We start from the raw sequence: 12,599 nt of genomic DNA on the forward strand, positions 1-12,599 counted from the left end.
TGGTTGTGATTGAGAGGCAGACAGACAGACAGACAGGCAGGTAGACAGACTGGCAGGCAGCCAAGCACACAGGTAGACAGACAGACAGAAAAGCAGACAGACAGGCAGATAGACAGGCAGATAGACAGGCAGATAGACAGGCAGGCAAGCAGGCCGACCAGCAGCCAGGCTCATGGCTGAGTAGGATGAGATCATCAGTTTTAAATCAGAGTAACTGGAGGCAGGAGGAGGAGAGTTTATTAGAAAAACACATGAACCAGAACTGATCCACTCCAATGTGGCCTCAGGTCTGAACTGACTGAATAACCACTGCAGAAATATTTTGAAATAAGTTAAACATTGTTATGAGCCCTTTAAAATGAACGAAGGTTATTAACGTGAGAAATTCTAATAGCTTTTTTCTTTTGAAAAACAGTTAAAAACTGTTAGAAAGTATGTTCTTCATTTCTTATGAATACAAACACTTCTTAACAGCATGGCCTGACCTCGGAAAGAGAACCACGGGCTTCAAAAGAGAGGGAGAGGAAGAGACGAGAAAAAGGGTTCAAGTCTCCAACAAAATGGAGTAAAAAGAGGAACTGGCACAATCCAGTCTGTCGCTCCTGCCGTTGCCCCCGGATACGGACGGCAAGCGAGCTAGAATTGGGAGCTTGAAGGAGCTGCAGCTGCCTGGTTTCCATAGCGATGGGGACGGGTTAGAGATGGAGCAAGAGACGGTGAGACAGAAAGAGGGAGAGAGGAAAAAGAGAAAGACAGGTCGAGAGTCATAGGACGAGAGGGGAAGATTCAAGAGAGAGTGGTGCGAGGAGGTGAAGAGAGAGCTCTAGAGGGAGGGAGAGGGGGAGGTAGGGGGAAGGCTCAAGAGAGAGTGGTGCGAGGAAGTGAAGAGGGGGCTCTAGAGGGAGGGAGAGGGGGATGTAGGGGGAAGGTTCAGCTCAGACATGGACCCCCAGGACTTCCCTCTGGAGAGCAGCACCTTCAGGGGGACCTGAGGAGCACACACAGATTAGAGAGAGGAGCCTCGTCACACTGACATGGGGGTGTGTGTCACTTGCAGACTGACCCACATTTAGACAGGATTCCTCATCGCTCAATTGATTATCCCGTAACATACCGTACACACACACACACATAAGCAGAAGCTGCTCAACTTACTTTGAGATGAACTCCAAGACATTCTACATGCTGCAGTGACTCCATGGTGGTCTTCACCAGAGCTGGACACACACACACACACACACACACACACACAGCTGATGTGTTGGGACAGTCGGACTGTGGCCTGATGGATGGACATGCAGGTGTTTGTGTAAATGTGTGTGTGCGTGCAGGTGTGTGTGTAGATGTGCGTCTGTGTAGATGTGTATGTGTGCAGGTGGGTGTAGATGTGTGTGTGTGCAGGTGTGTGTGTAGATGTGCGTCTGTGTAGATGTGTATGTGTGCAGGTGTGTGTGTATGTGTGATCTGCTGACCTGCCACCTCCTCAACCTGGGAGTCCTGCACCTCATACAGTAGCTCATCATGGATCTGAGCCAGCAGTCTGGAGGGATGAAGAGAGAGGGAGGGGAAGAGTGAGGGGGAGAGAGAGGGGGATGAAGAGAGAGGGAGGGGAAGAGAGAGGGAGGGGAAGAGATAGGGAGGGGGAGAGAGAGGGGGAGAGAGAGGGGGAGAGAGGGGGGGATGAAGAGAGAAGGAGGGGAAGAGAGAGGGGGAGAGAGAGGGGGATGAAGAGAGAGGGAGGGGAAGAGTGAGGGGGAGAGAGAGGGGGATGAAGAGAGAGGGAGGGGAAGAGAGAGGGAGGGGAAGAGATAGGGAGGGGGAGAGAGAGGGGGAGAGAGGGGGGGATGAAGAGAGAAGGAGGGGAAGAGAGAGGGGGAGAGAGAGGGGGATGAAGAGAGAGGGAGGGGAAGAGTGAGGGGGAGAGAGAGGGGGATGAAGAGAGAGTGAGGGGAAGAGTGAGGGGGAGAGAGCGGGGGATGAAGAGAGAGGGAGGGGAAGAGAGAGGGAGGGGAAGAGAGAGGGAGGGGAAGAGAGGGGGAGAGATAAGTGAGAAACCACAGTAGGTGTTGTGAGCTGCTGTGATAGTAGAAGCGCTGTAAGTGAATCATCTGGAGAGGCAGCAGCTGTATTACCCTGAGATATGATGAGGAGGGAGGGAGGGGGGGAGGGAGGAAAGGAGGGAGGGAGGGGGGGAGGGAGGGATGAGACTCACCTGGCAGAGGGAGAAGAGCTGGAGGAGATCTGGGAGAAGATTCTGATCATGGCCATCTTACACAGGTCTGCTGCTGAGCCTGGAGTGCAAATGTAAACAGTGAGGAGACAACCCCACCCCCACCCCCACCCACACACTCACCCCCACACACCACATACACACACACAAACTACCTTGGACTACAAAGTTGACGGCCTGTCTCTCGGCCTGCATGCGGACCCCCCAGTCGGAGGAGTGGATGAGGGGGAGGGACCGCCGCCGACCCATGATGGACACCACATAACCTAGGCAACAGGGTCGATGGGGAGGGATGAAACACACGTATCGTCCACACATTAAAACATCACATATACCAGTTAGAACTGGTGTTTACGATTCTCTCTCTTTCTCTCTTCTCTCTCTTTCTCTCTCTCACACACACACACACAGGCACGCCCACATGGTCACTCCCCTCTCCCACCACCAATCCCAACCTACACTATCTACTACACACACTCCCCTTTCCACACACATCCTCTACACACACACAGGCCCTGTACATTCCAGTGCTGGACAACGGACCAGGCTTTACAGCCAAATCCTTCTGGAAAGGACCGCTATGGGGCAGAGGACACACACCAAACACGTCCTAACCCTGAACACACACACTCTCCTCACATCCATGTAACACACGTGTGACCTCTGTGGCAGGAATGTGTGTGTTTGACTCTGTGTGCGTTTTCTTTTTTTTTTTTTTTTTACAGCGTTTGTCCACAAACGTATTCCAACAATGTTGGTATTATGCCAGTGTATATGTATGTGTGTATGTGTGTATATGTGTGTGTCTGAGTGTTGTTTGACCTCTGAGTACCAGTGGTAGTGTTTGCCTGTAAACAACCTTGCACATCTTTTCCAATATGTTTGAAGCTGTGTGTTACGGATTGAGTGTGTGTGTGTCTGTGTTTACTGATGAGATGCTAAGATGAGATAACTGGGTCTGCCAGCAAACACTGCAGCCTCTCTCTGACTCGGCCTGGTTTCCTCAAAGCCTTTATTTCCCCTGTTGTTGTTACACATCATAACGCTCTCTTCCTCCTCCTCATCCTCCTCTTTGTCTTCTCTCCTTCTCCTCCTCCTCCTCTCCTCCTTTTCCATCTCTCCTCCCTTGTTTGTGACTAGTCTTCAGAAGTGGAGGTTATGTCACAGGAGAACAGACTGTGAAGTAAACATACTTACACACAAACACACACACGCGCGCACACACAAACACACACACGCACACACACTCCTACCCCAAGATGGAACTGCAGGCTGATTTTAAAATCAAAGAGAGTGAGTCTCCCAACTCTATAGTGAGAGGAGGGTAGAGCAGAGGAGAAGAGAGAGGAGAGGTGGGGGAGAGTGGGGAAGAGGAGAGAAGAGGGGAGAAGAGGGGAGGACAGGGATGGGGAGGACAGGGAGGAGGGTTATGTCTGATTACCTATCGACAAGGGTTTATTTATCCTCCTTGATTGAGGGTTAACGGTGTGTGTGTGTGTGTGTGTGAGTACGCTCCAGACCTGGGGGCTACAGTCTCAGGTGTGCTCTATCAGCATTTCTGTGCCAAACATATCGAGTGTCTTGTTTGAAGCCACCCCCCCCTCCCACCCCCCCTTTACCCCCAAAACTATCGACCAACAGTTCATCTCTGTCCTGCGAATGCAAGAGGATCTTCTTCCTCACCCGCCCGCCCACAGTGTACAGTAACACTCTTTACACAGTGCCTTCTTTCTGGCCTTCATCTCATCCTGTCACAAACACACGCCCAGACACACATGTCAGTGACACACTCACACATAACCACCCAGACACACACACACACACATAACCACCCAGACACACACACACTCACACATAACCACCGAGACACACACACTCACACATAACCACCCAGACACACACACACACTCCCACATAACCACACACCTTGTTTGTGGCACTGCTGGATGGTTCTCTGGATGAAGACCTGCACCTCTTTGTAGGTCTGCAGGAAGCTGTCCTGGAAGAGGCTGGCCTGCTCTGCACTCACCCCCAGGATCCCAGACAGACGCTCGCGCCCTGGAGGGTCAAGAGGGTAGGGTTAGACCCTGGGGGGGGGTCAAGAGGGTAGGGTTAGACCCTGGAGGGGGGTCAAGAGGGTAGGGTTAGACCCTGGGGGGGGGTCAAGAGGGTAGGGTTAGACCCTGGAGGGGGGGGGGGGGGGGGTCAAGAGGGTAGGGTTAGACCCTGGAGGGGGGTCAAGAGGGTAGGGTTAGACCCTGGGGGGGGGTCAAGAGGGTAGGGTTAGACCCTGGAGGGGGGGGGGGGGGGTCAAGAGGGTAGGGTTAGACCCTGGGGGGGGGGTCAAGAGGGTAGGGTTAGACCCTGGGGGGGGGGGGGGGGGGTCAAGAGGGTAGGGTTAGACCCTGGAGGGGGGTCAAGAGGGTAGGGTTAGACCCTGGGGGGGGGGGGGGGGGTCAAGAGGGTAGGGTTAGACCCTGGAGGGGGGTCAAGAGGGTAGGGTTAGACCCTGGGGGGGGGTCAAGAGGGTAGGGTTAGACCCTGGAGGGGGGGGGGGGTCAAGAGGGTAGGGTTAGACCCTGGAGGGCTATGGTGAAGGGGGTAGACACAGTGCATACAACCGTTATGGATCCACAGAGGAGGATCGTAGAGGAGAAGATAGGAAGGGAGGGCAGAGGAGAGGAGGGGAAAGTTGAGGACAGAACAGGAGAGGTTATGGAAAGGGTCACAGCGGGGTGTCTGGGTGTGTGTTCCCAAGGGTGCGTTTGTGTGTGTTTGCACGGCTGGCGATGAGTAATGTTCTGCCAGACAGGGTGTGTGCCGGGAGGAGGGGGGTGTCAGGGAAACTAGTAGGCCCAGCAGAGACAGGCACTAAGCCCCCAATCTGTGCCAGTCTGGGGCCTGCAGTGCCCCCGTGCCCTGCACACACACACACACACACACACACACACACACACAGATGTGAGTCACATCAATGCATTTCACACCCATGGGAACACAAAGATGGTTAAGCCAGAGTGTGTGTGTGTGTGTGTCATCGTTGAGTGTTTGGGTGAGGACATGGCGGAGGTCACAGACACACTGACGACTCACAGAACTGACATGATAGCACGGACCGGGGCAAAGGCCCTTGTAGTGATAGGGGCTTGAGAATGTGTGTGTGAGTGTGTTTGTTATAGAGAGTGCGTGAAGGCAACCAACAGACAAAAGCTGGCTCAGAGGAGGGTGACAGAGAATTTGTTTTGTGTGTATGTGTGTGAAGAGTGTGTGTTAAGCTCCACATTCCAGTTGAATGAGGTAATTCCAGGCTAACCTTCTGGCCTCGTTACGACTGCTCTCTCACCTCTACTTCCTCTCCACCACTCTCTCTCTCTCTCTCTCTCTCTCCCTCTCCCTCTCTCTCTCTCTCTCTCTCTCTCTCTCTCTCTCTCTTTCCTCCATCCTTCCTTCCCTCAACTTCATCTCTCTCTCCTGCTTTTTTCCCTCCCTCCCACCCTCCCCTCCCACCTTTCTCTCTCCTTTCCACCTCCACTCTCATCTTTTTCGTCACCCTCTCTCCCTCCTTCGTATTCTCTCTATCCACCTCTTTCTTTCCGCCACCCCTGAACACCTCTCTCAACCAGAGGCCCCACTAGCTTCCCCTACATATTGACTCCTTCCTGGAAAAGCTCAACATGCAACACTTGGCCTGCTTATCTTACGACCCATTTGTGCGTGTGTGCGTGTCCACGGCCTACGCCACCCCCCCACCCCCCCTCCATTATTGTCTCCCGGAGAAAGCTTCCTTTTAGTATTCAGTTGCCATGACAACAAACCGCTAAGGAAGAGCTGCCTGTCTATTCTGATCGAAAACCCTCTCTTTCTCTCTCTCCCTTTCTCTCTCTATCTCTCTCTTTCGCTACTCCTTTTCCTCCATCACACCTCTCATTCTTCCAGCCCTCCCCTCTCTGCCCTCCCTCTCCCCCTCTTTCCTCCCCTACCTCTCTTCCTTGATGTTTCCTTACTCTCGCAATCATCACCCTCCCTCCTATCCTAATCATGTGGCACACATGCAAACACACAAACACAAGCTGTACACACACAGTGTGTAAAACCAGTCTTTCTAGACTGTGTGTGAGACTGTGTAACATGCGGAAGCAGTTACCGAAGAGGCTACTGAGTCCACTGTTACACACACACACACACAAACACACACGAGAGAAAAGAAAGTCTTGTTTTCTCCACTGACCCACCTTTAAGAAACCACTTACTACTGTTGTCACCAATTATCTTTGTCAAGTCCATGAACATATGTAAAAGTGAAGTGTGTGTGTGGATGTCTGTGTGAGTGTGTGTGTACTGTACACCTGTGTGTGTGATGTGTGTGTGATGTGTGTGTGGATGGATGTGTGAGTGTCTCCTGACATGCAGGGGCCAAAAATGTGTCAGCCAGTATGTTCAGCCACCTACGGATAACCCTGACAATACAGCATGCAGACGGAATTTATAGTGGGAAAATTGGCCTCACACACAAACAGGGATTATCCAGACTGAGTCTCTAACAAACAGTCCTGATAACAAGGCAGAGTCAACCTGCTGTTACGGCCAAACTCCTGAGAGTCAACTCTGACCTAGTTACACACACACACACACACACACTGGAGATTCCCACCACATTCGTGGTTGTGGTCATGGGAACAGAATTTTTGAAAGGCGTTGCATTGGTTACGGCAGTGAGAGTCAGAGGGACTGTATGTCTGTGTGTGTATGTGTGCTAACTAACTGGGTCACAACAGAAGCATGGCTGTTTACTACTCTGGGGGCCACTGGGGCACATTTCATCTCCTCTATCCTCCTCCTCATCTCTCTCCTCCTGTTTCTCTCCTCCTGTCCCTGCTCTCCTCCTCCTCATCTCTCTCCTCCTGTTTCTCTTCTCCTGTCCCTGCTCTCCTCCTCCTCATCTCTCTCCTCCTGTTTCTCTCCTCCTGTCCCTGCTCTCCTCCTCCTCATCTCTCTCCTCCTGTTTCTCTCCTCCTGTCCCTGCTCTCCTCCTCCTCATCTCTCTCTTCCTGTGTCTCTCCTCCTGTGTCTCTCCTCCTGTGTCTTTCCTCCTCCTCATCTCTCTCCTCCTCTGTCTCTCCTCCTGTCCCTGCTCTCTTCCTACCTTCATCTCCCTCTAATTCTTTCATCTCAGCTCTTCACTGATACTGCTCCTCTTGTCCCTCTTCCTCACTCGCTCTTTCCCTCTCTTTTCAACCCTCTGTCCATCCCATCTTCCTCTCTGTCTCTCTCTCTCTCTCTCTCTCTCTCTCTCCTTCTCCTTCTCTCTCTCTCTCTCTCTCTCTCTCTCTCTCTCTCTCTCTCTCTCTCTCTCTCTCTCTCTCTCTCTCTCCCTCTGTCTTCTCTCACTTCAATCTCCTTCAGTCTGTCTATCCAGCTAACTGAATTACACCCCTGAAGACATGAAGCACTTCTAATGGAGGGGGAGGAATTTCCGTACGATCCAGTATCATTGATCCACTATTACAGTGTGTGTGTGTGTGTGTGTGCCTATGATTCTCACCTGCTCCATACACAACAGAGTACACAATCCTCTTGGCCTGTTCTCTCTCCTCTGAGCTCACGTTCTTCTCCCCGACACCTTTCCTGGAGGAGAGAGGGAGGGAGGGACAGACAGAGATGAAGGGAAGTCATGTCTGTGATAACTAGAAGTCGTAGTCAAACGTCAGGGTGACACTTCTGCAAAGTGACATTCATCAAAAGGCTGACAAGTGAACTGACAGATCAGATCAATGTTAAGCCAGCATAAGACACACACAAAACATCACAACTCAAAGAGTTGTGTTTTACTCACACGGTGTAAAATAGTCAAATGCTTATGCTTGTGAGGGGGGCTGGAGTCCCAGAGAGGATTGAGTGCCCCCTGCTGGTAAGAGTGTTTACCATGAGCTGAACTCAGGTGAGGGAGGAAGCAGGGAGGAAGTGAAGAGGTAGGGAGGAAGGAAGTACAGAAGGAAGGATGGAAAGGAGGGAGGAAGTATGGAAGTAAGGATGGAGGGAGGGGAAGAATCATTTAGCCAGGGAGCGGTGTTCAACATCAAAAATATTGATGTTGGGTGAAGATGGAAATCGTGAGGATGATGGTGCTGATGCTGAAGCTGTTGATGGTAACGATGAAGGTGAAGATGATGGTGATGATGATGCTGATGGTGATGGTACTGATGGTGATGATGCTGATGGTAATGATGGTGATGATGCTGATGGTGATGATAGTGATGGTACTGATGGTGATGATGCTGATGGTACTGATGGTAATGATGGTGATGGTAATGATGGTGATGCTGATGGTGATGCTGATGATGGTGCTGATAATGATGGTGCTGATGGTAATGATGGTGATGCTGATGGTGATGCTGATGATGGTGCTGATAATGATGGTGCTGATGGTAATGATGATGATGCTGATGGTGATGCTGATGATGGTGCTGATGATGATGGTGCTGATGGTAATGATGATGATGCTGATGGTGATGCTGATGATGGTGCTGATGTTGATGGTGCTGATGGTAATGATGGTGATGCTGATGGTGATGCTGATGGTGATGCTGGTGCTGATGATGATGATGCTGATGGTGATGCTGATGATGGTGCTGATGATGATGGTGCTGAAGGTAATGATGGTGATGCTGATGAAGGTAATGATGGTGATGCTGCTGATGGTAACGATGGTACTGATGGTGATGATAACGGTGGTGACAGCAGGGCTGGCGGAGGAGGGGGGGAGGGGGGGGGGGTCCTGAGAGCTGGCGAGACAGGCCGTCGTCATGACAACAGCACTGCGAGTGTTTTGAAGTGAGCCTGAGGCTTTAATAGTGTGGGACCAGTCTGCACTGTTTGGAGCAGACCCGACAGGAAGAGTTTTTTTGTGTGTGTATGTGTGCGTGACTTTTTGTTTGTTTCACTGTTTGTGTGTTAATTTGTGAATCTGTGTGTTGGTCTGTTTGTGAGTGTGTGTGTTCTCCCACCACTGCGAGGCCAGCATGGAGAACACGTCGGCCTGGGCGTCGCTGAAGATCCTCAGCAGCTCTGGGTCAGAGGACAGGTGGGCCAGCAGACGCAACTCCACCTGGCAGAAATCTGACACACACACACGTGCACGCGCACACACGCACAGATACATGCACACACATGCGCACACACACACGTGCACACACACACACAAATGTGCGCACACACACGTGCACATACACATGTGCACACACGTGCACACACGTGCACACACACGCGCACACACACGCGCACACACACACGTGCACACACACGCGCAAACACACAGGTGCACCGCACACACACGCGCACACACACATACAGAAGCCTCATTACCATCATCATCTGCATCATAATATCAATACTGTGATCATTATTAGCAAGTTCTCCTCCTTGTATCTAAAATAGTGTGAGTGTTTGTATGTGTGTTTGTTTAACAGAGGATGCTCCAGAGGATGCTCCAGAGGATGGGAGAGGGGAAGGGAGAGAGGGATGGGAGAGGGGAAGGGAGAGAGGATGGGAGAGGGGAAGGGAGAGAGGATGGGAGGAGGGCAAGGGAGAGAGGATGGGAGAGGGCAAGGGAGAGAAGATGGGAGAGGGGAAGGGAGAGAGGATGGGAGAGGGCAAGGGAGAGAGGATGGGAGAGGGGAAGGGAGAGAGGATGGGAGAGGGGAAGGGAGAGGGGATGGGAGAGGGGGAAGGGAGAGGGGATGGGAGAGGGGAAGGGAGAGAGGATGGGAGAGGGGGAAGGGAGAGGGGAAGGGAGAGGGGAAGGGAGAGGGGATGGGAGAGGGGAAGGGAGAGGGGATGGGAGAGGGGAAGGGAGAGGGGAAGGGAGAGGGGAAGGGAGAGGGGATGGGAGAGGGGAAGGGAGAGGGGATGGGAGAGGGGAAGGGAGAGGGGATGGGAGAGGGGAAGGGAGAGGGGATGGGAGAGGGGAAGGGAGAGAGGATGGGAGAGGGGAAGGGAGAGGGGAAGGGAGAGGGGAAGGGAGAGGGGATGGGAGAGGGGAAGGGAGAGAGGATGGGAGAGAGGATGGGAGAGGGGGAAGGGAGAGGGGATGGGAGAGGGGAGGGGAGGGAGAGAGGATGGGAGAGGGGAAGGCAGAGAGGATGGGAGAGGGGAAGGGAGAGAGGATGGGAGAGGGGAAGGGAGAGGGGATGGGAGAGGGGAAGGGAGAGGGGATGGGAGAGGGGAAGGGAGAGAGGATGGGAGAGGGGAAGGGAGAGGGGATGGGAGAGGGGAAGGGAGAGGGGGATGGGAGAGGGGAAGGGAGAGGGGATGGGAGAGGGGATGGGAGAGGGGAAGGGAGAGAGGATGGGAGAGGGGATGGGAGAGGGGATGGGGAGAGGGGAAGGGAGAGGGGATGGGAGAGGGGAAGGGAGAGGGGATGGGAGAGGGGAAGGGAGAGGGGAAGGGAGAGGGGATGGGAGAGGGGAAGGGAGAGGGGAAGGGGAGAGGGGAAGGGAGAGGGGATGGGAGAGGGGAAGGGAGAGGGGATGGGAGAGGGGAAGGGAGAGGGGATGGGAGAGGGGATGGGAGAGGGGAAGGGAGAGAGGATGGGAGAGGGGATGGGAGAGGGGATGGGAGAGGGGAAGGGAGAGAGGGATGGGAGAGGGGAAGGGAGAGGGGATGGGAGAGGGGAAGGGAGAGGGGAAGGGAGAGGGGATGGGAGAGGGGAAGGGAGAGGGGAAGGGAGAGGGGAAGGGAGAGGAGGGATGGGAGAGGGGAAGGGAGAGGGGAAGGGAGAGGGGATGGGAGAGGGGAAGGGAGAGGGGATGGGAGAGGGGAAGGGAGAGGGGATGGGAGAGGGGAAGGGAGAGAGGATGGGAGAGGGGAAGGGAGAGGGGGAAGGGAGAGGGGAAGGGAGAGGGGATGGGAGAGGGGAAGGGAGAGAGGATGGGAAGAGAGGATGGGAGAGGGGAAGGGAGAGGGGATGGGAGAGGGGAAGGGAGAGAGGATGGGAGAGGGGAAGGCAGAGAGGATGGAGAGGGGAAGGGAGAGAGTATGGGAGGAGGGGAGGGGAGAGGGTATGGGAGAGGGGAAGGGAGAGGGGATGGGAGAGTGGAAGGAGAGGGGATGGGAGGGAGGGATGGGAGAGGGGGATGGGAGAGGGGAAGGGAGAGGGGATGGGAGAGGGGAAGGAGAGGGGATGGGAGAGGGGATGGGAGAGGGGAAGGGAGAGGGGATGGAGAGGGGAAGGGAGTGGGATGGGAGAGGGGAAGGGAGAGGGGAGGGAGAGGGGATGGGAGAGGGGAAGGGAGAGGGGGAAGGGTGAGGGGAAGGGAGAGGGGATGGGAGAGGGAAGGGAGAGGGGAAAGGAGAGGGGAAGGGAGAGGGGATGGGAGAGGGATGGGAGAGGGGAAGGGAGAGGGGATGGGAGAGGGGAAGGGAGAGGGGATGGGAGGAGAGTGTGATTTGGTGTGACACCATCGGTGGATTGTAGATCATTTGATTTCAGAGTCTGGCTCCTAACGAGTTCTGATGGGAATATCAATGGAGGTCCTGCAGTGTGCCCCTCCACAACAAAGGGCACAGCTGTGACACTCTGAATCAAGGATAGGATCTGTCCTCAGGGCTGTTTAGGAAATCGTATTTCATACTTTTTCTACATGCTCACACACACACACATAGTGAAACACACACACAGACACACACACACACACACACACTCTCAGATACACAGACATAGCGACATACACACACTCTTCAAAGACCAAAACAGTCCTAGTGGGACAGTGGCAGTCACTGCTGTCAGAATGACAGGTCTACAGTTTTCCTGTCACTCTAGTTCTGTTATCTCACAAACGCATTCCAACCAAATGTCCGACCACCAGGCCGACCGTAGCCATGGCAATTTTCTCTGGCTTATTCCACCACAGTCCCATCATCCATCTCTCCTTCTCTCTCTCCCTCACCCTTCCTTCCCTCCATCCCATCCTCCGGCTTGGCCGCACTCCTAAATCAAAATGAAATCAAGTTTGAAAAAATTAAAGCTTAACAAATTCAACAACCCCCCATCCCTCCTCCTCCCCAACTGAAAACTCCAGAAAATTTACTTAGTAAAAAATTGTATATTTCTGTGCTGGGCTGTAGGCAGTGGTCCTGGGTTAGGTCATGGGGGAGGCCTGGTTAGTTTCAATACCGCTGGTCGACCGTTCCTGGTGCTCGGATGGAGACCGTTTCTAAAGATATCTCCATCAATGTTTTATGACTCAGATCACGTCTCCCTCTGGGAGGATCACGGGACCCCAGAACACATCTTTTCACAGGCTCAGGGAGGTGTTCGTGAGCTTGTGAGACCTGATACAAGAGGGTCCTAACATGCATGTGAGGGTCCTTG

General features: G+C 53.4%; 1 protein-coding gene across 1 annotated transcript in view; it reads right to left on the bottom strand.

Moving 5' to 3' along the window:
• Positions 1-287: 287 nt before the first annotated feature.
• Positions 288-12,599, bottom strand: part of poln (polymerase (DNA directed) nu) — a 15,694-nt gene continuing 3,382 nt past the window's right edge. Inside the window, exons 2-9 of the mRNA XM_047039383.1 lie at positions 9,235-9,346; positions 7,773-7,855; positions 4,157-4,288; positions 2,386-2,496; positions 2,213-2,291; positions 1,473-1,540; positions 1,156-1,217; positions 288-988 (exon numbers count right to left, since the gene is read on the bottom strand). Coding sequence (XP_046895339.1) covers positions 896-988; positions 1,156-1,217; positions 1,473-1,540; positions 2,213-2,291; positions 2,386-2,496; positions 4,157-4,288; positions 7,773-7,855; positions 9,235-9,346 — 740 coding nt within the window. The 3' untranslated portion in view covers positions 288-895. The remainder of the gene's footprint in view (positions 989-1,155; positions 1,218-1,472; positions 1,541-2,212; positions 2,292-2,385; positions 2,497-4,156; positions 4,289-7,772; positions 7,856-9,234; positions 9,347-12,599) is intronic.

The sequence above is a fragment of the Hypomesus transpacificus genome, chromosome 18, assembly GCF_021917145.1.
Source record: "Hypomesus transpacificus isolate Combined female chromosome 18, fHypTra1, whole genome shotgun sequence".
Classification (NCBI taxonomy): Eukaryota; Metazoa; Chordata; class Actinopteri; order Osmeriformes; family Osmeridae; genus Hypomesus; species Hypomesus transpacificus.